Raw genomic sequence first — 25,767 nt, 5'->3', positions numbered from 1 at the left:
TATCCTCTCTGCTGGGCATCCCTGGGCAGGAAGGTCACAGCTTCTGCCCTCCATAGCAGCGGTGAACAGCTTTAACCTGCCAGAGGGGAGATTGAGATGAGCTCTTAGGCACAAATTCTTCCCTGTGAGTGTGCTGAGGCACTGGCACAGGGTGCCCAGAGAAGCTGTGGCTGCCCCATCCCTGGCAGTGTTCAAGACCAGGTTGGAGACAGGGGCTTGGAGCAAGCTGCTCCAGTGGGAGGGGTCCCTGCCCATAGCAGGGGTTGAAACTGGATGAGCTTTAAGGTCCCTGCCAGCCCAAACCAATATGGGACTCCACCACTCTATGAAATCCTGTGCTTAGATTCATTGCTGCCTCTTCCCACCCAGAAATGACTTCTCCCTGCATCCTCCAAACCCAAAGGTAATACACAGCAGAGTTCAATCAGACCGTTTCCCTTCTTAACAAATGTGTTACTCAGCAGCTTTCTGGGACAAGCTCTCAACCATAAGCAATGAGCATGAAGAATATTTTTGTCCAGCTTTATTTCTTTTTCCCTGTGAAAATGCAGGTCAAAAATGTTCAAGAAATCACAGTTTTATAAAGTGTCATTCATTCAACACAAGGTCATTATTCCATCGCCCTCACCAGTACTGCCCATCACAAAGAGATGATCAGCTCCATATTGCTTTCCAACAGTGATTTTTCCAGACCTTTGGAAGGAGCAACACAACAAAAGCCATCTGTTTCTGTGACTCCTACTGTTATTTGTCCTCTGTACCCTGACCTGGGGTTCTGCCCCAAAGACCACTTGCTATTATACACATTTTCAGCCAATTTTTAATGTGGATAACCAAAGGCTTTCCTGATTGTCTCATGTCAGCATTGCACAGCCAGTTTTCATCTGGATGCTGGACTTTTTTTGCCTGTCACAGCAAAAATGACCAGCCAAATGAAGAGGGAACTGTCCTGGCAGCAGCAGAATGTTGAGATGTCAAGCTGGCAGTAAAACCATGTAAACCCTGGAGATCCTCCTGAGAGAACCACATTCAGGACAGTAAGAAAGCACCAGTGGTTTGTGGTATTAGCCAGAATCTTTCCCAGCTGGCAGTGCCTGCTGATGCCACAGCCTGTCTTGTACAAGATGTGCAAGGTGGAAGTCTGCAGCTTCAATTTCTCACCTGAGGTGGCAGCAACACAGGACTGGAAGTTTTGGACAAAACAAACAGGGTGGAGATACTGGCTAATACTGGTGTGAGGGTACAGGAGAACACAGACATCTCCATCTACTCAGTAAAGGCACTGTGGGTTCACGAGAGTTCTCTGCCTTTCCTCCATTCATGTAGGTGGGCCGATATCAATGTTAATGCTATAGATGACGTGTGAAGCCCAGAAGTCCTGGGAACAGAGGGCTGCTGCATCCTGCCCTACAGCTTGGCAGAACTTGAGTCTTGGACCAATGTACGAAATAACTGTACATCGAAGCACTTTGCAGTGAAAGCCATGAGATGCAGCCTTTGGGAAGGGAACAGACCCTGCTTTCGTGTTTCAGATTGACACATCACCAACAGACTCTTCTTAGAAACAACCAACAGGTTTTTCTCCTCCCTGCCTCACAGGAAGCCCAGGAAGGGTGCCAGGTGCGGGGAGTTTGATCACTGCACTGAGTATGTGCTTGGGAGCTCCTCAGAGCCCTGGTGGGGCATTTTGATCCTCCTGCTCCAGAGCTTACCATTCTTAGTAGCTTATGGCATCTGAGAAACAGCAATCAAGCCAACCTACCCACTCCCCCCCTACTCCTTCCTGGAAGACATGTACATAGTGTGTTAATTGTTTACTAAAAAGACTCTCATGTGGCATTGCAGATATAACCAGGTGCTATTTTGGCCAATGTATTAAGTGCTAAGAACAAAACGTGCTATAAAAACTATATCCAGAGTGGTGACAGGTTCCATTTTTCCTCAAGAGTTCCACTTTTTTATTACATCACAACTTCAGTTTTTGACAAGGGATGTCACTGCCAAGTTTATCAAAACCAGTCCATGCTCTGGGAAACCAAAGGGAAGGAGTATCAGTTCCTAAAGGAGCATTGCTCCTCAGAAAGGGAGGTCCAGGGTGTAACTTTCCCAGCTATTTCCTAAGTGAGCTTCACTTGAGGAAACTGCCAACATTCCTGTCCCGTTGTGCCCCCAGAACCAGCATGGATCTGGCAGAGCCTACCTTGCTTTCTGTAAGCAGTTTCTCTGTTCAGCCTGGATGTAGATAGCCCCTGCTCAGAGGCCACTGCAGTTACAACACTCTGGAAGAGCAACAGCATCCTCTCAAGTGATTTCCAGGTGTGCTAAGGGCTTTGAATAAATATTCCCTAGCTTAAACCTCCCTCTGCCTTTTTTCTGGCTCACAGGAGGCTTAGCAACACCAGCCCATCAGAATGGGACCCATGCTGCTTCAGTACACTCAAAACAATCGACACATCAGTAAAAAAAACAGTTGAAAGCTTAAGGCATCCTGGGCCCAGCTGCCCACCCCACTCCATGAGCATGTCTTGCAATAACAGCAGTGATAGGAGGCCTTGTGCCAGTCCCTGAGTGCTGGTGAGGGCAGGCTGAGCTCACACCACGCACACATGGAACACTGACCTTCCACCCTGGGGCTGAGTGGCCGGATGGGGTGATAGCTGAGAGTGAGGTTTTTATAAATGCTGTAGTCAAAGTCAGCCCTTGTCCGAGCTGGGGGACCTGCCATCCCTTTCCCCTTCCAGGGGGAGCTGCCAGCATGGGACAGTCCACGAGGAGTCCCAGGTCGGTGGTGAAAAGAGGATGAAGGAATACAACCCCTCCACCCTTCCCACCAAGGAATACCATACCTTCCTCCTGCCCTACCTGCCAGAGTTGGAAGCAATACCAGAGAGAGAGCACCAGCTCCTAAGCCTGGGAGGAAGCCTGAAGATGAGAGCTGCAAGCAAAGCTCTTTCTGGGAAGATAGTTCTTTTCTGATTCAAGAAGGAAGTGTCTGCGGGAAAGGGTGGGAGGTGAAACCAAGAACCCAGCCAGTTACTGCTGTTGATTTCCACCATGCAAAAGGCTTGAGGTAGAGATGATGCTACCCAAAGCCGACAGAAACACTGAGGTTTTCCTCCAGCTAGAGGGAAGATAGCCAGCTCTCCCTGGTACAACCAACTACAGCTGCACTGAAGATACCCAACCTCCTCCTTTGGGCAAGCCCAGCAGCTACTGGCTTCACCTCGGAGGCTGAGCAACAAGCGTTCTCATCCAATCCCCCTCTGCTCCTGGAAAGCACAATCGCATTCCTCTGAAAAGCAGGAATTTCCACCCACCATTCTCAAGCTCAACCTAACACTCACACCCAAAACAAGTAATTCCCACTGTTCTGGGGAACACCTAAGTTCAGGACATGTCTTGGAACTGGATCAGAACAGACAACAGAAGTGAGGCCCGAGAGCAGTGAGCTGCTGAGCTGCTATTCTACAGCACAAAACACCAGCAACTGCACTTGAAGCTCCACGGCAGGGGTGGTCGTTGGAAGCTTTTGCAATTCCTTCTTTCAACAAGGTAAAAACCTCCAAAAGAGGAACAGCTTCATGGCCTGTTCTCCAGTTGACCATGCTTGACTCGCCATGTCCAGCTGACACTGCAGTCAGGGGCAAGGGTGCACTGCAGCTCAATACCAGAGTCGGGCACCTCCATGTTGTAGTGAACTGGCTGGCCTTCTTTAGTAACCAGACTGAAAGCAGGGACTGGTATCTGTGAAACAGAACAGACAGATTTGAGTGGCATTTCAAGTCTCTTTCAGAACATGATATCCCTCTATCAAACACAGCAAAGAACTTCCCAATCAAAAAAAAAAAAACAAACAAAAAAACCTCCTGGAGAAAGGCCTGTTCTTGGCAGGAACATCCAAACCTTCTCTCCTAAGAAAGTATCTCAGAAACTGGACTAGGTAGCATTCATTCACCCAGCCGCCAAACTGCCTCACATAAGTTTCTGACCAGCAATGGTGGTTCCTGAACTGCCTGTGTTTGGGCACGGTGAATTCTTCTGCAGGCTCTGTGATGTCCAAAAGAACAACGTATGCTAAAGACAACTAGCGCCACTGAAACATTTTCTGGACTTCCGCAACCTCTTTGTTTAGAGATGTTCACCACATTTTGCACTCAGATGAGTCACAGTCCCACAAACACTTTGGCAGTCCCTGAAAGAACTCCTAAGAGGCCGACAGTGAGGTTCACTGGAGTCTGCCAATATCTCCTCCAACCTAACAAGTTAGAAGCATCACAGCCAAACACAGCCCATCTCCCTTAGCTGATATTACTGCTCTCGATGAAAAAGTCGTATAGTGATTCTTCTACAGGGAGAGGTGAAAGAATTTATTTTTATAGTCGAGGACTATAAGCTGCAGCACAGGTACCTTCTGAGACGGAGAACCCTGTGGTCCCTCTGACAATTAGCAACTGTTTATGATTCAGAAAACATCTTTGGGAATCACATTCCTAACAGCAGCATTGTATCATCAGGGTCCTCGAATGGACTTCAAGGTCACTGTTTAAAGGCATTATGAAGCTGCATTGTGTCTCACCTGGCTGCTTATCCCAGTGGCAATGTCTCCCACCTTTGTCCTGTGGAAATCTCTGATGTGTAAATTTTCTCCACTTAGCAACTGGATCTGGATTTTCACTCCTGAAATGTGCAAGAGAAGTCATTAACTTCTGTAGGCATAATGACTTCTCAGTCCAACACAGAAAACTTGACTAGCAAGGCACATATATAAAAACTCAGTTTTGTCTTTAAGCATTTAATTTAGGTAGGTCTTCTGCTGAGCATGGAGGCCTGCTGAAGACAGCAATGACTCACAGGGCAGAGCTGGATTTAGCAAGAAAGCAGCTGAAGAGATGTATTGATTCACACAACATGCCCTCAAAAGTACTTTCTAGACATTTATGGTTATAAAACACATTCTTGCACATGGCAGCTGCACAAGGCAGGGCATACAAAGCTGAGCCAGGAACTTCTCTGGCTTTTCCTAGACTATACAGACTCAAGTGCCTTCCACCCATTCATCACTGGGGCAGACTTGGCCTCCAACTGAAGGATAAGAAGAGTCCCAAGACCCGAGACCCTCTAGAAACTGAGGAAGTTCTCCCTGATCAAAACGTAGCACTTGAGACTCACCATTGAAGTAGCTGGGAGTGTCTGTGTGCCGACTGCGGCTCCGCAGGTTGTTCCAACTGAAGCTCTGTCCATCTGCCTGGCTGTTCCAGGAATGAATCCCGGAGCTCATAGTGTCCCTCAAGCTGTGAGAGGCCTTCATGGAGTTCTGCAGAAGTAAGCATAAGTTTGGCAAAGGCTCCTAAAGAAAATGAGTTTGTACGAGATAAACGTTAAAATCACCTCAGGAAGAAAAAAGTAGGAATCCACAGGGATCTAAGGCCAGGCCTTGAGTTAGTCAACATTTACCTGCCATGTGGAAAAGGACATGAAGAGCAATGAAACACTTTGCAGACATATTAAGATATACTCCATGGGCAAATCAATAAGCAGTGGAAGAGTTGCATGAGAAAAGAGGGGTTTAGCCCACTGAGTGACAGAATAGAGTGTGAGACAGATTTCTAATGTAAGTGCCAAGTAACACACAAGAAGAACAGTGAAATGTACATAAACAACTCTGGATTTTACACTGCTAGACAGCTTGGAAAAGTCTGTATTACCCTCACGTCATCAGAGGTCAATCTGACATCATCAGCAGAGTGTGAGTATCAGAAAAAAGTCAAATTAAATATTGGGGTTGGATATTTGGGGGCAAATAAAACCAAACACAGAACCAAAACAAGCCAGAGTCACATCCCAGCTGCACACACCACGCTGTGTCAAAGCTGAACTACTGGACATGACTCTGCTCAATCCTCCTCAAAAAGCATTAGAAGGCTGAGAAGAGGAACAGAAATAGGAAACAGAGATGGTCACAGGCAGAAATGACTCCTGTAGATGTTAGGCTACACAACTGTGGACTCTGTCTTTGAAAACAATGACTGAAGGGCTTAGGTCCTTCCCTCGTTACAGCAAGGCTTATTCAGTGTTTCTCTGGTATTCCCTACCTTATGAACACCAGAGATAGAGCAAACAAAAGCAATTACACTTAGTATTTAAGTAACTTTGACTATGTAAGTCATCAGTATGAATGGGTTAAAAGAAGTTTACGAAGAACAGATCCCTAGGCTGGAAATTAATACCTAGGATCAGGGTCTCTGTTCATCTGCCCTATTCTTCTAGTCTTTCCCCCTAAACATCCTTTGACCCTGCGCTGCACAGCTATCCGGTCCAAGTTCATCACTGCTTCTTCAGTTCCCTATTTCTGCATAGAGAGGGTCAATGCTCCTGAGATTTTTCCATATCCACACACTCCACACTTCCTATCAGTATACAGCACAGGAGGACAACTGGAGGAAAGGGATCCATGCTGGACAGTAAACTAATGGAACAACCACAATCTTAAACACCCAACTGTCCAAGGACAAAGGTTTCTTCCCAAGGCACTCTACAGCAAACTCGGTGTCAAAAAGCAGCAACAAACATGAGAAACTCCAGATGTGCACTGGTCAGAGTTCCCTGTAAACCAGAGATGGTTACACTGCCACCCCCAGCCCCCTCAGCATCCATCTACACGCACCTTCTCACTGGCATCTGACACAAACGGGCTGTCAATGCTGAGACATGAAAGCATTTGTTCTTGCTCTTCCAGAGAGTAAGGCTGTGAAAGGCTGTCCAAAAACAGTTCTGCAAGCAAAAGGAAAGAGGAAGAAGACATTTCCATTGTTTACTTTCCTGCCTCCCTCCTCTAATTACAGTTACTGCAATTAATACCCAAAACTTCTTCAGCATTATTTAATGAATGTTGATATTGGTGTCCACAAAATACATGGCACACAATTCCTCTGCTAAGCAGAGGCTATGGCCACCACTGTGGAAACTGAGCCAAAAAGGAGAGATGAATTGTGCAATGACTTGCAAAACGAAACAGAGGCAGCACTAGTGCCAAGAATTTCCTAGTTCTTGCCTATTACGTCACTTACAAATCTTCACTCTAAATTCATCCACATTATACCCAAAGAAAGGTCAAACTTATGTATTCAACTCCTGTGGTAACTTGCACGGATAATATCCAGACCTTACAAGGCTGCTGAAGATCCAAAGCCATTTCAGACAAAAGCCAACCCTCAGCAACCCCCTAGAATGCCATTCCTCAGTTCCATAACAAGTTACATTTCAAGACACTTTTTTCCTAGCTTGAAGTTTTCAATTAATTTCCAAAGACTAGAAAATAATGGAATTAAAAAAATGTAATGGTTGAGTCACACTGGGGCAATGGAACCAGACTGTTCCTTCCCTCATTTCCAAACTGCAAGTTTTCCAGTTCTGGTTTGCTGCTGGTAATCAAATTCATTGGCTGGTGGCTCTAAGTTTTCCAATGCAACAAAACAGTTGCAGACTTTATTTGACATCTCCCATCCAATAGGTTTATCTGTTTAACAAAAGAATGATGTTCAAAAACCTAAAATTTCAGATGAAGTTGGAATGCAGACCCCACTTATATGGTGCACAAAAGCACAAGTCTGACACTGGTGGTTCTCTGAGGTTCTTGCACCTCTCACAGAAGTTCCCTTCACTGTTCAGAGAGTAGAAGGAAATCATGATCATTACCTTTCTTGCATATTTAACTGGTTAAGAACTACTACTTTGGGTAATTCAAAGGAAGGCTGAGCAGAGGAACTATGACCAAAAATGACATTCAAGCTCAAACCCCAGAAATAACCGTAAAGAGGACAATAGAAAGCAGCTGTATTTTGATCATGCTCAAAAAGCTGAATTCCCTCCATAGCCCATTGCTTACCTATTTCCAGCTGCTGAAGCTCTTGCTCTGAAATGGTTGTTGCTCTTTCCACATGGCTGCAGCTCTTCAGGGGGAGAGGAGTCGAGGCAAGAGGTGGAGGATCCCAGGCCTCAGGTAACTCCCTGCACACATTCCAAGGTGTTCCCTCGACCTGCTCTGTTTGCTCCAGAGATGGTGGTGGTAGGACAGGGCTTGCATAATAAACTTTGACTGCCAATTTTGGGTCAGAACCAGTCTCAGAAACCGAGCTCACTGTAGGGGACAGGGACATCTGGGGAGTGTTTTCTTTGTTCACAGATAAATGCCTAGGCTCCCTGTATTCACCTTTCCAGGGGCTTGTCACACCTCCCACTGCAAAAAGCAAAAAGCACACAAACATTATAAACTAAAGACAAAACAAAAGAGGTAAAACTTTTCCTTCACATGAAGAGTTTCTGAACTGCATCTTGCTGTAAAATACACAGCGCCTTCAAAAGACAAAACCAGATCACCTCTACAAATTCTTGCTGTATTACAGAACCTTACAGCAGGATTAACTTGAAATAAATGCTGGATAGTCTTAAGAGGCAAGACCAGAGCACAAGTAGGAGTTACAGTTCAGGATGCAATAAACCCCTGCTTTCAGTTTTGCTTCATACCAGGCTCCAGCTCAGTGGGTGATACTTCAGCTGAACATGAGCCCAACCACAGCGCACACCCTAATAAACCCACATGGAGCAGAACACTGGCTGCTTCAAGCAGAGAAGCAAGAGCACGTGACAGCACACAGGGAATTTTGGGTGAGAAACACCTTGCTGTGGGCAAAAGCCATGAACCCCAAAATATCCATCCATGCTGAAGCCTGTGCAAATGATATCCTGAACAGTAAAACACACTGACATTTCTCACTGGGCCACTCTGACACAACTAGCAACTGGCTACTGTACCAGCGTGGATAAGAAGCTTTAGATACAGGACATTTCTACCTTCTTCAAGTGCGACACTGGCTTTTGTTTTCAGTTCAGATGCAGATGCTCTCTGAACAGGCTCTTTCTCCAGACCCATTTTTATAATCTCAGCAGTGAGAGGGTTGCAGGAAGGTGGAATTTCCCTCAGAGGAGGCGGCTCTTTAGCTATCTGTGTAACAAACAGGAAGTGAAAGAGGTTAGACCAGAGAAGCTTCGTTTGATTTCAGAAAGGTTCTTCCCACCCTGAAAGCATTTCCAACTGAAATGACAGCATTAAACAAGAGATATGAGCAGTAAGTTTATTACAGGTGAATGGCTAAAAAGTCAACCCAAGTCATGAGCAGGATATGAAAGAAACAGCCCTAGCATGTGTAATACCCAGCAGTCGAAGCAGCATAAGAAATTACCAGCTTCCAAAGCAAGGTTGGCATCATTCAGACACCCAGCTGGCTCTCAGCCAGCCTTCCTGAAACAACAGCTCTCTACCTACGTATCATGAGAATGTGCAGGCATATGTACCTGCTACTGAAGATATCTCGGGTCACTTACCTTTAGACAGAGTGGGTGATTGTAATACTGGGTCCAAGGGTGGCACCCATTAAGCATATGTAGCATCATACAGCAACTGCTCCAGACATCCACCTTGGAGTCACACCGCTTTCCCATGACCACCTCTGGAGCCATATGAGTCTCTGTGCCAGGCACATAGTTCCCTAAAACAATTCAAATGAAAACTCACTGCATGGAAACTAGAGAATTGGTCTAATGCAATTGCTGGGAAGTCTAAGGCAGCCTCCTTGTCTTTCCAGTTAAAGTGAGAAGTCATCTTAACCCTAAAAGAAGTGCTGTGTGCTCTTATAGGCTACATTTCCATATCAATCCCATCCCTTACACACAAAATAGGTATTAATTTCCCCTTCCAAGAAAATCTGGGAGGGGAAACACAATACTTTACTGGTGTAAGAAAACATCCTTTTCTTTCAATGGCTGCATTAAGCAGCACTGTAAAGCTTAACTGCCCAAAATCAGCAAGGAATTTTGCTTTAGGATCCTTCCCCAGCTGTTCAGTGAGGTTACATCACAAGTCACAGTTAGATTTGTAAGTTTCAGTGTGGCCTCTTGAAGTGACAAAACACAGCACACAGTATGCTGACAAAACCCCACAACAGATTTCTAGACTGGCAGGTAAGGACCATCTTCCAACCTTGAAGTTCATTTTAGCTGTCAGTAGGATACATCGCAGTAAGATCAAGGAATGTAACACTATGAGCAACATTAAGTCTGGAAAATACAGCTGCTTGCAAATTAGCCAAATGTAAATGTTCAAAGAAGAAAGAATGAGTCAGAAGAGCAATTCTTCACAATCACAGCAGAAAATCCTTACCTGTGACCAAGCACTTTCCCAGGCCATCTGGATGGAGGTGAGCAGAGTGGCCAAAGTCGCACAGAAGAGCCCTGCTTCCATCATCAGACAAGAGCACGTTTTCCGCTGGCAATGAGAAGCTTTGAATTAGTCTCCTTTGTATTATGGTCACTGAGATGGAAAAAAAGCACAAACGCCCAAAGAAGTACAGGTTTTTTGAGCCATAACCAAGGTCTGTTACTCCTATGAAGCACCACTGGCTTAAGCAAGTACACAACTATAATTATCTGCACTGGAAATTCTTCTACCCAGTGGCGGGCAGCCTGGGCAAACAGCCTGTCAGACCCACTGGATGACAGAAAGAGGTGACAATTACGATATGTTCAGCTGTTTAGAACCAAGTTAAGCTCTGACCTCAAATGCAGAGCTGAAAATCTGGTAAATAACCTTTAGCCACTCAGGAATTTAACCTCTAAGCAGTTTGCCTCTATCAAGAAATAGGGAAGAACAGGGTACCTTAAGTACCAGCCTACCTTTCACATCTCCATGGAGAATGTTTTGAGCATGAAGATACTCCAAGCCTTCTAATGCCTGGCCCAAATAACTGAGGGCTCTGTCCTCTGGCAGACAGCCACTCTGTTTAATTAGCTGACCTAGTGAGCCACCTAGAAAGAATCCAGAGAGACCATGTTAGCTTATCTTTAAATTCTTCCCAGCATCATCAGCACTCCTCATGGTTTCTGATGAAGAAACAAGAACTGTCAGGTCTGACAGCCCTTATCTTCTACACTTGGGCCTGCTCCTTTTAGTTATTCCCGGAGTTCTTACTGCCCACAGAAACTGGCCTCTTCCATGGAGCCTTTTGTTTAGCGTCAGTTTAACGGTGTTGCTTTCTATTGAAAGCAACTACTCTGTGAGCAGATCAAACATTCCTAGGTGCCACTGATCACCAGCCAATTCTTCAAAGGCTCTATTTTCCATGGTCCTCGCTAGAAGAAGAGGATCAGGCAACAGCAGCACCGAGGTTTGCTTATACAGAATCCCCTTTTCCAGTATAATGTGCTTTACATGGTGCCATGCAAACAAACATGAAAGCAAGAACCAGCACCTGCAATGTGTTGTAGTGAGAACATGCAGCTGCTGGTCAAGAGATGCACATCTTGTACTGCAGTGAGGCAGGACTGGGAATTTTTCTCCCTCTGGAAAGACCATTGCCACATACCAGCAAGGATTACACAATACCTATCCCAACCCATTCAGGAATGAACACTAGGGATACTCTGGATACATCAAAGAATTAACAGATTTAAAACTGGGGCAGGAGGAAGGGGAGATCAATATCCACTGCATCCAGCGGTTACAATAGGACTTCCACTGTGGTTGCTCCTTTCTCACCCTCCATCAGCTTCATGAAGATGGTCACCCACGGTCCTTCCTTCACAGCTCCGTACAAGGGGACAACTTTAGGACTTGTTACTGCAGCACATGTTGTTAGCTCCTCTGCACGGAAGTGTTCAACTTGTACCTACAAAAACAAAGAAGCAGCACTGAACAGATTTTGTGTTGAATCCTGACTGAGCTGTCCCTCAGATGTTTGGGTCAGAGTGTCTTGCACTGTCCAAGAGCAGAGGTAGAAGCATGATCTTCATTAACAGAAATCAGTGGCTACAACAATACGTGGGAACACTCAGAATGATTCTGAACAAGGACGCTGCGAGTCCCTAAATCCTCAGCATCTGAGTGAAGATTTGCCAGAAAAGATGCCAGGTTGCAATACCTCCAGCTTGTAGCTGGTAACTTCAGAAGGTAATTTCTGTCTTGGTTCAAAAGATAATACTGACAACTGGAGCACTCTGCTTTCACGAAAGAGGAAAAAAAATTAAGGATAGTGCAGTACTTGGCAAATATAAACCTCCCTCAAACCAGGAGGGAATCTGAAATATGGCCACAAGCAGTGATCCACGCTATCACCTTTTCAGCCTGCACAGAAAAATCGTTACAGAAAAATTCTATTCACTAAATTTACCCAAACAAAATAAATCAAGAATTTGCTAAAGTCCAGAAGGAAAACATGAGCCTGTTCCCAACAGAACTACCATTCTGTTGGAAAAAGGATGGATCACATTTCCTCACTGTCAGCAATCCAGCTCTAGCTAGTTTTCTTTAATCTCAAGAATTTGGAGAGCAGGTGCTTACAACACCAAGAACGGTGAAAGAACGTCAGGTAGTCCCCTTGTAACACAGGCAGAGGGTAGGAAATGAAGATAGTTTCTCCGTTAAAACAAAACCACTCCTCATTACTGAAAATACACCTATTTCTCCTAAGAATGTATTTGGAAAAATAGATAAGAAATGTAAGTAGTTGCATCCTGTCAGAAAACAAGCTAGCTGGTCATGTTGCCACAAAATCCCACATCTAAAACATGAGGATGCAGAATACGAAATAAGTAAGTATAATTTAAATGTGTTTGCTTCTATACAGCTGGCAAACGAAATGGTGAAAATACTGGACAAGCTGGCTTAGCCTTGCCACTTCTACCTTTCCACATGCAATGCAGCAAGCTGAGCCCAAATGCAAGCAAGAAAAAGCAAACATTTTAAACTGAAAAACTCAAGTTCCAATTCTTTTTGCATTTAACATTTTTGTACTCGAGACAAACGCTTCCTACACACCTCTTGAAGTTTTCTATTGGAGTAATGCGAGAACCATCAGGTCACAGAGGTGGTGAAACTATTCAAGTGTTAAGTTCAAACCGAGCAGTTTACTTTCTCATCATCTACTTGCATTATCACTCTGTCTTCACCTCTGAGGCACTCCATGGATGCCTATAAACCAATACCCTGCCTCCGGCTATGCTCCATATGCTTCATACATGGTAGGACAATTGTATATCTTCGTGCACAATAGATTATTATGCCAACTTTTGGAAAAATATACATCTTCTGCTGCATCTAGAACAGAATCACCTCATTATAATGTGCAGTACTGCATATGACACTTACTGAACAGAGGAAAGCTCTCTCCAATTTAAGTGCCTACCAACTGCCTTATTTTGTCCTACTTTATTCCTTTTTCAACAAAGAAGCACCTGCCATGTCACCATTTACACTAGACATGTTTTTAGATGGGAACAGTTAGATAAGCAAACAGCTCCCACAGCTGATTCTCCCCCGCAGTCACTAGGAACACACTTCCAATTTTTTGGCACGCCTCAGCACACAACTCCGTATCTCCTGCAGCACACCTCGAAGGCCAAATGAATCATTTCTGGCTGCCAAGCTTGACCCCACCCTGTGCACATACAAGCTCTCCAACTGCTGCTTCTCTCCATGCCATCAGTTTTAACTTGGACAGAACCACAGCAGCATTTCACAGCGACTGTATAATAAGCTACCTTCAGTCTGTGGCAGCTGGAAGGAGATGTTTTCTCCACAAGCCTTCTTGTGTCAGGACCCCCCCTGCTTTCTCACACATAATTACCTTTTTGGCAGCACACTGAAAGCCTGTCTGTTTGTCCTCTATTTTATACACTTCTCCAAAAGAGCCAATGCCCAAAGAACCATGACATTTGGTCCAATGAACCTCTTCTCGGTACTCATAATCCACTGGCTTTAGTCTCTGGAAATCAGAAATCAAGATGATTTAGTTTCTGAAAATCAGAAAACAAGATGAAGCAAGGAAACGAACAGTTCAATCCTGATGCTCCACAAAGACCAACATTCTCAGGAAAAGATACCACTGCACCTCTCAAAAAATCCCTATCAAAATTACTTCTGTCACAGGCTTGAGATGAGATAGGAGAACCTACTTGATTTCTGTGGGCTCTGTCTGATTTAAATGAGTCCACACCATTGCTGTAAAGAAAGCCCACCAGTATCAGGACAGCTTTGGAGGGCCAAGCTATTCCCTTCACATGCAAAACTACAAAGCTAAATCCAATGCACAAAACAAGACTGACTAAATGTAGACATCTATGTGTGAGCTAAACCTTTTTTATAGCCAGAGATCATGCCTTAGGTCTCAGTGTGATACCGTGAACTTCACTGACAATACTGGCAGGGTCACACTGATTCCAAAGAGACCTTTAAGGAGTTGAAGGTGCAAGACAGAACTGAATTCAGAAGAAATAAATCATGCCTCTAAGATTTACATGCATTTGATAGGCCCAAGCCCTGTGCTCGGCAAGGGTCAATAGGTGAGTTGCTGGCTTCCTGCCACAGGAGCAGACATGCTTTTTGCACCTTCATAATCTCCATGACCCTGGTTTCTGTCTGTGTGACAGTCCAGGTCACCTATAGTCAATGAAATATTGCAGCCTGTTCACCTGAACAGATCGGGTTCTTTCACAAAGAAACAGAGAGGACCTATCTGAAGACAGACTAAGCACAGAAACACTTCCATAGACAAGCATGAATATTTTGTGAATGAGCGAACAAATTAGGGCCACCAGTCTTAGACAGGGCTTTATATCCTTCAAAAACCAGAAGCACATCTTTAACTGGCAGTCTTCCACCATCTCAAGAACCATTCAGAAAACTCAATATTGTTACAGAAGCTAGCACATGGATGCAGACTCTCTGCCTTCTGAAGCTCAGGAGAAGCTCTGCCTTCCACCACACTAGTATGTAGGGTCAGAAGATACCTCAGTGAGTAGCACGCCTTCATTGTCATCTGCTTCATTAAATTGTTCCTTCAGGTCCAGACCACTTCCTCTCCACGTCTTGGCTAGGCTGGCTAAATTCTGTGGTTCACCAAGACTCACGCTCCCCTTCAAGGCATCCACCAAGTATTCCTCCACAGAAATCTTGTCTGAGCTGGTTTTCATGGACTGGTTGATGTATTTGGAGAAACTATATTCTAAGTTTAGGCCAGATAGTTGATGCTCACCATCTTGATAGTTGAGATCACCATGAAAGTATGTCTCCAGAGCATTATATTTCATGGCATGGAGAGAACTGTCCAGATGTGGGAAGTGAGGGGGTATTATGTTGTAGGGGAAAGGATGGAGAGTTTCAGGCTGTGGAACACTGTCCCTCTGATAGTGCCGTTTCCAAACATGATTAAGGCACTGAATAGGGCTAATCAACTTGTGCAGTTCTGCTTTGTACTGGCTCCTTGGGGGGTGGAGTTTGCCTGTAGACAGAACTTTCTCAGGTTTCTCAAAAGACAATGTATCGTAGAGCATAGAGTCCTTGTTAAATTCTGAAACCGAAAAACTGTTTCTGTAAAGAATATTTTGGTGTGATTCATCCTCCTGGAAAATAAAACCAAACAACAGAGCTGAGCAGGAACCTCAATACAGCCACCCAAAATTCAACCAAGACCTGCCAGGAACTTGCAGGGGTCTCAACAGTACAAAAGGAAGGCTTAAGGATTCTCACCTGGACAGGAACTGGAGTGCAGCTCTCTTGCTCTGGAGTCCTGGGACCTCGCTTGCCAGCAGCCACTGTTTGTATTTTCAGCTTGGATCTTTTCTTGTGACGTTTCCTTCTCGTCTTCCCACGCTGCCTCCCCCTCCAGCAGGTAGGTGCCATCTTTCCCTCCCTTGCATGGGCCACATTGTTAGGGATTTGATCAAGACTGTCTGAACGGCTACTGGAAACCAAAAGGCATGAAGGCTCTTAGATCTGATGGTGAAAGTACACCTCCAGTTAATAACTCTGACCCACAGAACAAGAATTAGCAATTCTGCCTTCTGAGATTAAAAGAATACAGAGCTAGAACATCACATTTTGCCTTCTAATATCCCAGTCAGCCACTTCAGAGAGTGCTGGAGCAGCTTAAGAAAGCTCCAGTATGTCCCCCAACAGGGCACAAGTTCTTCCTGAAGAAGTGGCTCGCTCCCACAAATGCAAGTTCCAGGCCACCATTTTTCCATAACAACTGTTACTCCCCCTTTACCACTTCTAGCTTTTCTTCACAACTCTATTTCTGACGCTGTCATTAAACATAGGTTCTTTTCTCAGCCCCCTTTATTTACCCTCCCCAGAAGCAGTTCCTTTTTCTCAGGACTACTTTTGGCAGCAGCCCAATTTTCCCACAATTCTCAAAGAGAGTGGTGTAACTTGGTTCCAAAAGCACCGGGACAGTTCAGTTAAAGACTGAGAATTTTCCCTTGGGTCCTTCAACTTCAAGCCCATGAACCTCAAAAAAAAAAAATCACTCAGTCACTTCAAAACAAATGTGACCACCCAGAAATGGAGAAGACTACAAGGGCCAGTAAATCAGCAGTCATTGACAATAAGACACTGCAAAGCTTGTGCTTAAACTTATGCTTTCTTCTAACACAAAAAGGTTTTCAGGAAGGTGTTTAGGAAAGATACCCTTTTCCTGAGCCTCAGAGAGAAAAGCAGAAGTGCTTTTGGAAAGACATACTGTACGCACACACTGCTGGCATGATTTGAAACCAGTCAGCAGACACAGCAGTAAAGGTGGGTATTCATGTTAAGAGGTCTCTCACCTGTAACGCTTACTATGAGCAATAAAGGATCTCTCTGATAAAGTGGGGCTGAACTCCTGACTGTTTTCACCTGTGTGAAAGAAAACAGGATCATCACATCTTCAATGCCAGGCAAAGTCTCCTAGTAACAACTGCACTAAGAAACAATCCTACCAACTTGCTAAATGAGTGCTCCAGACAAAACACCACACAGTCGTGCCACACCATCAACACTACATCCTTCCTCCCCCAGCACTGTGATCTCCTGATCCTTCAACTCTTTCCCACCTGACAGCTTTGTTTTTCTTCTCTCTTTTTTTTTTTTCCCCTTTTTTAAAAACACCTCTCAGAAGTCAGCCAAGGACAGATGACCCAGCAGGACACTGATGTATACTCAAAGCAGCTTGGTGCAGTGGCCTCACGCTATTCTGTTATTTATGTTTTATTCAGTGGACGCTGTCACATTATTAGATTTCATGAGCTTCCTAAATAGAGATTGGGATGTGTCACCTACTCCACCCTACTTGGGATTACAAATAGATTTCATCTCAGCTCTCCAGGAGTGCAAAGCGAGTGAAATCTCATACTGCATTACACATTCCTTTTCCTCAATGAAGAGCAGACTGCCTTCCTACTTACATTCTGCTTGGGCAATAATAGAAATTGATGCACATCCTCCTCCTGTTTCTTCTTTTGCTGTTCCTTTGGTGATTACATCATTCAGGATTTTCCACTGACTGTGGAAGATGACCTTCTTTGACTCTTCTACTTTGCAAACACTGCTCTGCTTTTCACTCACTGTCTCATTCAGCCCCTTGGTAGCCGTGAACTCCTTCTTGTGCTTGATGGTTGGATCAGGAGCTCCCTGGCACGTAATTCCCATCACTGCCATTTCCCAGGTTCAGAGAGTCACTGAGGAAGAACAGAAAAAACAGAGAAAAACACTTGTCAAAGACACTTTACAGGAAGAAGCAGCTTCAATTTCACAAGAAGCAGGATGCTGCTGAAGGTTATCAGATCACTAAGCAAGTTAAACCAAATCAAGGACCTACCCAGCCTCTGAGCATGGAGCTGAGAAAGAACCGAAGACTACCAGCTCCCCATCCCCAACTGCATCACTGGAGAGCTGAATAATCAACATTATTCTCAGTACTAAAAATGAGACCACACAGGTTTCAAAGGGAAATTTATTTCTTGGTATATTTTCTTAGCTAAATACAAACAGTGAAACCACAGAAAAGAGGGAACCCCTGTGTCACTGAACAGGAAGAATATTCCTACCAAAAATAAAAAAAAGACATGAAAGATTTTCTCCCAGAGTGCGCCCAGGAGAAGTTACATTGTGCTCTCATGCCACACAAAATGGCCATCAAATCCTGTTCATTGCTTTCTTCCTTGTACTTCGTCACCCTCAAATCCTTTTCTCAGTTTTCCTTCCAATGAAATCAGGCTAGACAAGCAGCCTGCCCGTACAGAGCTCCTTCCTCCCTTCGCTTCCTTCCCCTCAATCACCAATAGCTTTTGAAATCCTTGGTCAAGCCCAACAAAAGCAGAGCTCTTCCAGTGCACAGGATTAATGCAAGCTGGTGCTGGTTGGAGGACAGGGCTGGTGCTGGAACAGAGGATCCCTCCGCCTGGCAGCAGCTGGCGAGTCACTCAGCACAGGCTGCTGACCATTGAGTGGAGATGTAGCTCCAAACAAGTCCCAGCACATGCCAAATCTTGGCCAACTGGCACCACAGAGGAAGGTGGAAGGGAGCCAGGAATGGAAAAACATAAAGAAGTATGGAAGTATGATACTGTGGGATATTGTGGATGAAAAGCAGGAACATGGAGAGTTCAGAGCTCCCTACAACCACACTGAACACGAGCCCACAGGACAGACGACTCTGGCTTAGCCCCTGAGCTCCTCACCTCTGACTCTAGACAAGTTAAACCTGTTTTCTTTTAAACTAGAATATGCTCTGTTGGCCTTTACCTGCAGAGGTCACTTGCCTGAGCCAGTGCTCAGGTGCAAGATCTCACAATGAACTTTTCCACCATTAAACACCCATGAAAACTCAGCAAGCTCAGTAAACACGTACAGGTGTTCAGCACCACAAGCACAGGGTAAGACAAGGAGCAGGGACATTTGAACTGAGGCCAGCAAAGCGAAGATCTCAGATCTATTACAGGAGCACATCTTTGAGGCTCATCAGTTTAAATCCGCACCAGGGATTTTCCTCTTCCTTTTTTCCCCTCTGCTTTGAACAGCTGCCTGGGGCAACAGGCTCCTGGCAACAGACAGATCCGTCAGGAAAATTACTAAACCAGTGGGTGCTCTGTAAAGGACCCCCAAGAAAAGGGGAAGGGAGCTGTTTGAGAGCCAAGAGCCTGAACCTTGGTGTGATGTATAAATGAGTCACCTAACAACCTGGCAGGTAGACAAGGAAAGTCAACAATGACCACATTCATTCTCCACAGAGAACAGCTGCTGTGCAAAAGAAGTGCTGATGACAGTATCCCACTCATTACACCCATCCCACTCCCTCTCCTCTACAGAAATTATGTCAAATCTCAGTGCTGTAAAGTAATCCCTTGGAGCAGCAGAAAGAGAGCCTGCCAGATGACTAACCCAAGCCACCAGTGACCAAACTGACAAGTTGAGAGCTATTTTTATACTCACTCTCTCCTGATTTGCATTAACTCTGTCTCTCCTTGCCCACCCCTCCCCTTCAAGGGCCTTCAAGGTCTGCAGCACAAACCCATCCCCACCACCAAAGAATATGTAATTCTACCAGTCACTCCTCACCTTATTTAACAGAGGGAGAAGGGAGGAAGCAAAACTGTGTGTCCTTGGTCACCCTCTGAAATGGAAAAGAGTAACAAGGAAACATTACTGAGATTAAAGTCAACAAAGTACATACCTCACTCGCTGACTGAAATAAAAATAAGAGGTAGCTATTGTAAGCAACATCCTCTAACAGAGCAGCCACCAGCACTCAGACAGTTTAATGTGTGACTCAGGTATACAAGGCTGTGTAGGCACAGAAGCTGCAAGCCCAGCCCAGTTTAACTGTTGCTGCACAATTTTCAGGTCCTTAGAAGAATCAAAACCCTAGCTATTTTTATGGCACACATAACAAAGCATAGATTAAAAGCAATGCTCAGAACCTTGTGATCAGTTTGGAAGCCTCACTTCCCTTGAAGCTATGTATTCAGAACTGACCAGGGCAGACTCCGTGCAGTGCACTTGGGGGGCTGGCACAAAGCATTCGTAAGCCCCACTAATTTGGATGCAGGCACTTGGTTTCTCAGGCCCAGGCCCTGTGTTCAGCCCTTCCCAGGGAAGTTCTAGATGAAAGGGAGCCTTAGGAGCAGTGAATGGGTAGCTGAGGTTCCACAGCAAGACCACTAAGAACAGGATTTAACCACATAAAACACATTGGAGCTGTGGTTTCAGCTGCCTATTTACTTGCCATCACTCCAGGATGAGCACAGCTTCCTGTACAGACACAAGTTATGTATGCACAACATAGCTTCAAGTTCTTGAGCCGGAGGGTGGTTGTTTCATACCCCAAACTGCTTCTCTGGTTTTCAAAACCTTCTCTTCCTCATCCACATCACTTAGATCCAACTGTAATTCTTGATTTCAATATCCCTGACTTCCTTCCTTCTGTACATGTGTGTATGGGCTTATTATTTTCAAGGAGAAAAGGGGAAGATGGGTAATGATGCAGTAGATAAAAGTGAATACCACACACCCAAGCCACAATGGGTCTTTGCTAGCAGCAGTAAAGACTACTTGCTCCTTATCTTCACAAAGGTTTGACACTCACCTCTGGTTAACTGATGTCAGACCTCACTGTTGTAAAAAAGAAAGTGAGTTTTTACAGAATGAAAGCCAAGCACCTTATTAGTTGTCTGTGGAGGCAGGGGCAACTCCTCCCTCAAACAATGCCTGTGAGAAGCTAACCTACTAGATAAAATGATTTGAGACTTGTAGGGAGAAAACACTCAAATATTATTAATGAAGAGATAACCATGTGCTTTCTACTCCTTTAAAGCCTCCTCCTCCCTCCCTTATCTAAACAAGTCCCCCTTCACCCTCTCCAGCTCTTCCATCTCAACTGGAAGCTATTTGCATAGCTGGGACCTTAAAAGAACATTTCTTTTGTTTCATGAAGTTACTATGCATATAGAAAGATAGACTCGTAGCTGGAAAAAGGGAATGCAAATACCTCTCCAGCACTAAACCACCCTGCAGTACACATTCATATGGCATCCTGCCTGGTCTGCATGGCTCAGATCTCCTTTGCCAATGGCTTTTTGGAGAATTTCAGTAAATGTTGCATGGATTAGCCCACAAATTTGGTTAAAAAAGACTTGGGAAAGAGCTTTAAAATATAAATAAGACTTCCAAAGTCAGCTAATGAAGCATGTCAAGTTCTTCTGGTCTGAGTGCGAGTGTTCAGCAGCAGTTTCACATTGACATTTAGTTTGAAGACAAAAAAAGTCATGTTGTCTCAGTGAGGTTTCCCACTTCCTTACTGAGCAGAGTTTGATGAACAATACATTAACTTAGGCAGTCTTCTCTTCTGCAGCTGCTACTGCTTTATTAAAACAACACAAGTAGCATTTCAGCAATGTTGCTTTGCTGAGCTGTACAACAAAGCAACAGCTGGGAAGAGCCAGGAATTTATGCATCACTGAACAGGGAATGTCAGCTGAGAAGAAGAACATACACCTTTTGGGGACCACCCAGTCCTAACAACTGTCAGGAAGGATTCAAGAAAATGCCTGGGCTGCAGCCAAAATCACCTATCCAGAGTATGAGCTACAAAACCACCACACAAAGACATCCCAGCTTGGCAAAACACACCTTTCACCACAAAGAGAAAAAGACACTTGTTAAAAAATGAACTAAAGACCTGGTTTGGGGTCTAAGGAGCAGATGTATGTGTAGAACCCCTTCAGCCCCCAGGCACCACTTCTTGTCCCTGCCTCTTCGCTGCTGCCCTGCTCTGCTCCATGCTATCGATGAGCTCTCCTGCCTGCCCACATTTCAGATGGAACCAGAATGAAGCTGGTTCTGTTTTCAGCCATGTCCGTTTAAGGCATATTATTGAGCACAGGCCTGGGGTAGTTATTTGAACACACTGGGTGCTGTTAGCAAGGAGAACTTTCAGTTTGTGTCAGAAGGGACTAATAAAAACCAGTTGTAGCACTCAACACACCCCTTTACCTTAAACCACTGAATGCCATTTGAAGTTAACATGCTTAAGAGAGAAAAAAAAAAAAAAAAAAAAAAAGACTTCCCTTGAGTATCTAAGAGTTCCAAAGTAAAAATAAATAGAATGCCTGACTGATTAAAATACTGGTGAGTCAGACCCCCAGTTGCTATTCCAGGATGCTCACAGCCTTCACCTCCTCCTCTTCAACCAGTTTTAGCCACTTGTCTGTGCAAGAGGCTCCTGTATAGTCATGTTGGGCTCCTCTCCGTCCCTGGTGTGCTGTCAAGTGCTGCTGCACACAGGTTTACCTGAAGATCACCAGGTAAAGCGAAACCTTCTACCTAAACCACCACGGAACTGCCTGCTCGAAGGATTTCACTATCAGCCTTCTGTTCATGAGTTATGTTACAAGAAATAGCAAGTATGTAAACACAGTCTTTAAAGTGGTTTGATAGTAAATACTTCAAAATCCTGTTTCAGCCATTTGTATTGCTTACTGTAAACACCAGGATAATGAGCTTTAAGTCTCTTTAGCTGCCAGACATCAGTATATTGTAGTGGTTTGGTTACAAACTGTGGAAGAAAATATTTCACTGGGTTTAACCATCAGCAGGATTTCTGAAAGTATCTAAACACACCTCTCCATATTCTCAAGTAGGAGCTGGAGAAAACTCGCTCTGGAACAATTCTTTTCATGTTGTTGAACAAAGATGGGAATAACACCATTTGCCCAGAGTTCATGAACACCAATGAAACCCTGTTCATGAAAAGAAGCAGCTAATTTTTCCTAACTGCTTTGTAAACAAGGATAACAGAAAAAGCATCAGAACAAACTTCACTTGGATGAAGCTCTGCTCTCCAGCCTGACTTAGATGATCCTACACAGATTTCAGGACATTTTAAGTTTTAAGACCTACTTGTGGAAAGAAGCTGTTTCCTAAATATGAACCTGCCCTACAGAGCCAGGCTGAGAGAGCTGGGCTTCTTCAGCCTGGGGAAGAGAAGGCTCCTTAAGGGGAGACGTTAGAGCAGCTCCAGTGCCTAACGGGACTACAGGAAACCTAGACAGGGGCTTTGGACAAGGGCCTGTAGGGACAGGACAAGGGCAATAGCTTTAACCTGCCAGTGGGGAGACTGAGATGAGCTCTCAGGCAGAAGCTCTTCCCTGTGAGAGTGCTGAGGCGCTGGCACAGGGTGCCCAGAGAAGCTGTGGCTGCCCCATCCCTGGCAGTGCTCAAGGCCAGGTTGGACACAGGGGTTTGGAGCACCCTGCTCTAGTGGAAGGTGTCCCTGCTCATGGCAGGGGGTTGGAACTGATGGAGCTTTAAGGTCCCTTCTGACCCAAAGCAGGCTGTGGTTCTATGAAATTATTAAAAAAAATAATAATAATAAAGCACCTAGATGGACAACTTCCAGCAATAACCACAAACACGCATTCAAACCAATTTTGCCCAAGCTGGCATGACTGAATTTTCAGCAGTTATTGCTATAAAGTGCTCTGCAGCTTTAAATGTTCAATCACATTTAGAAAATACCATATAAGCAGTAAGGCTGCAATGCTAGGCAAAACCAAAAGTTTAGTTCAATTTAGTACAGACACAAGTATTTCTATGTAATCTTAATTTACAGTTGGTCCTGTGAATTCAAATGCGATGTTTTTATTGCATATCAGAAATATGAACTGACTGGAGTTGTTTCTAACTGTCCATCCTAAGCAAACTTCCACAGGACAAACTTCCATATTAACTGCAGAAGAGAACTGCCTTTTAGATGAGACAAGGGCCATACTCTTCAGGGCCCTGATGCCCCTAAGGAACGAGCAGCAAAGCCCAATTTCCCACAGGCTGAAGTTTGACGTGCCTAGTCCTCACAGGCCTTCTCCTGGGCCGCCCATGCACCCTCCTGACCTCCAGCATCTCCAGGCCGTTCCCTAGTTCCAGTCTCATTTACTCTCCGCCAACCGCTCTTCCTGGAACTTGGAAATCTTTGAGTCTTCCAGATCGTTGTCCCTCTGTCTCTACCAACAGCTTTGACTGACACTGGCCAGCAAACTTCAAAAGTCAAAGAGGCAACACAGTCATGTATGCCTCCATCCTCTTAGCAGCAGGGACCACATCTCTGGTACCACTAAAGCTCAGCTCGACCTTCACAGTTTAACACTGAAATAAAATTCAGGACAGCAGCAAAGTTCATTAACCCCAATGATGTCAAATCAGGTCTCAGAAATCCTTAAGGTTTTTTGGCTGTTACATGTTTGTTCTGCTCTTTCTTCACAGCTTCTATACAAAGATTCCCTCTCTTACACAGTTAAAATTTAATAGTTAATAGCAAATGACTCATTCCAAAGGAATCTGGTGGCTGTGCCAATAAGAAATTTTAACTCAGATAAAACGCAATGAAGCAGCACGCCACAGACATGGATTTCAAAGCCCAATTCGATTATTCTTATCACTAATGTTACAGCAAAGAAGGCACAAGTTATTACTCATCAAAGAGTTCAGAGAGCCAGCTGAAAAAGAAATGCAGACGTTGTTTATGGATGCTGGTTTCAGACTGCTCCTTCTTACATGCGCAGAGCGCCGAACACATGTTCCTAATGCAACCAATTAAAAGAGACAGGAAGCAACTGAGATCAACCACAGCAGCAACTTATTAATCACTAAAGAAGCGGTTTAACCTTTTGCCAGAGGAAAAAAAATGAAGAATCGCGTCAAAGAGGAGTGCCTCGGCTGCATGCGGGAGGCCAGCGGCCACCGAGCCTCACGTCTCAGTTGTGTGTTCTGATTAGCTGCTCCCAGCCTGGGATCACCCACCCGCTCTCCCGGGCAGGAAGTGGCTCTTGAGAGCGGCACCGCTGGACACGGCAAAGGCTCCGGCACCACCTCTCGCTCCGGGGCCAGGAACCGGGGAGCTGCGGGTCGAGGAGCGGAGCTGCGGGGCGGAGAAGGGACGTCGGGGCTGTTACAGAGCACACGGGGAGCGCGGGACGGCGGGAGGGGCCGCTCCAGTCCGGCCGGTGCTCCCAAAGCCCTTCCCGCCGAGGCACCGGCCGGGGCCGGCCGGCGCGCTCCCTCACCCCCTCCTCCCGGCGCCGGCCACACCGGACACGTGCTCCCCAGGGCTCCCACACCGGACCCGGCCCCCGGCCCCGGATCTCGGATCCCACCTACCGGTACGGCCCGGCGAGCGGAGCACGGCGCACGCAACGCCTCGAGCCTCCTCCGCGGCGCCGCGCTCACTGACAGGCGGCGGCCGGAGCCCGCCCCGCCCCCGAGCCGCCGCGCCAGCCAATCACCGCCGCCCCCGCCCGGCCTCTCCCAGCCCAGCCGCCCGCGCGAGCCCAACCACCGCCCAGCGGGGCCGGAAGGGCAGGGGGCGGGGCGGGCTTCCCAGAAGTGGGCGGGGCTTTCTGCCAAGCGGTCCCCGCCCAGCCGCCCCCTCCGGTTCGCCCCGGGCGCCTCCGCGCTTGCGCCTGAGAGCGGGGCGGAGGGAGGGGGGAAGGCGGGGGTGCTCGGTGCGGAGCCGTGGCGCGGGGGGCGGTCTCTGCTGGGCCGTGTGTCTGCCCTGTCGCGCTCGGTGCTGGCCCTCCGGGTTGCTCTGGCCTCGGGAGGGGAGGCGGGGCCGCCGGCCGCCTCGGGGGCTGTTCCGCACCGTGCGGAGCTGTAGCGGAGGTGAAGGTTTTTCCATGAAACTCGGTGGGGATTTGGAGGAGCTCCGGATGAGGAGACCGGGGCTGCTGCAGTGGCGTTCTGTCTGCAAACTGCCGCTGCAGGGATGTACACGTTGCACTGCTTTGGGCTCGGGAAGCTGAGGCTATTGACTGCTTTAATTTTTCTTCCCCTCTTAGCTTTCACCAGTCAAACGCCAAGGGAAGGGGTGCAAGAAGGGATTTCTGTGTCTGATCTCGGCTGCGCCAAGT

The 25,767-nt window shown here is 45.9% G+C and overlaps 1 protein-coding gene across 5 annotated transcripts; it reads right to left on the bottom strand.

Annotated features, from left to right (window-relative positions):
* Positions 1-508: 508 nt before the first annotated feature.
* On the bottom strand, positions 509-25,124 carry MAP3K14 (mitogen-activated protein kinase kinase kinase 14). Of its 5 annotated transcripts, none has more exons than XM_065699262.1 (16): positions 25,019-25,124; positions 17,275-17,547; positions 16,657-16,726; positions 15,578-15,791; positions 14,839-15,450; positions 13,677-13,814; positions 11,591-11,720; positions 10,729-10,860; positions 10,217-10,321; positions 9,382-9,545; positions 8,851-9,001; positions 7,886-8,236; positions 6,665-6,771; positions 5,170-5,314; positions 4,577-4,677; positions 509-3,744 (listed from the first exon to the last, which is right to left on the bottom strand). In XM_065699262.1, exons 2-16 carry the CDS (start codon positions 17,525-17,527, stop codon positions 3,580-3,582), a joined length of 2,838 nt encoding a protein of 945 aa, XP_065555334.1. In that variant the 5' UTR covers positions 17,528-17,547; positions 25,019-25,124; the 3' UTR covers positions 509-3,579. The 5 variants fall into 5 exon arrangements, with proteins under 5 accessions (XP_065555334.1, XP_065555336.1, XP_065555335.1 ...); XM_065699264.1 differs by having other exon boundaries at positions 15,578-15,788; XM_065699263.1 differs by lacking the exon at positions 25,019-25,124 and adding an exon at positions 24,662-24,966.
* Between the last annotated feature and the right edge of the window lie 643 nt (positions 25,125-25,767).

Source organism: Lathamus discolor, chromosome 20 (genome assembly GCF_037157495.1).
Source record: "Lathamus discolor isolate bLatDis1 chromosome 20, bLatDis1.hap1, whole genome shotgun sequence".
Taxonomy (NCBI): Eukaryota; Metazoa; Chordata; class Aves; order Psittaciformes; family Psittacidae; genus Lathamus; species Lathamus discolor.
This window is presented reverse-complemented; position numbering and strand designations above follow the sequence as displayed.

Excerpts from the sequence above, each read along its gene's own strand:
- MAP3K14 (XM_065699262.1), bottom strand. The coding sequence starts at position 17,527 with ATGGCAGTGATGGGAATTACGTGCCAGGGAGCTCCTGATCCAACCATC. Across the intron at positions 16,727-17,274 it reads TATTATTGCCCAAGCAGAAT|GTGAAAACAGTCAGGAGTTC; the intron begins GTAAGTAGGAAG and ends TCTTTCACACAG. Across the intron at positions 3,745-4,576 it reads CCACTGGGATAAGCAGCCAG|ATACCAGTCCCTGCTTTCAG; the intron begins GTGAGACACAAT and ends TCTGTTTCACAG.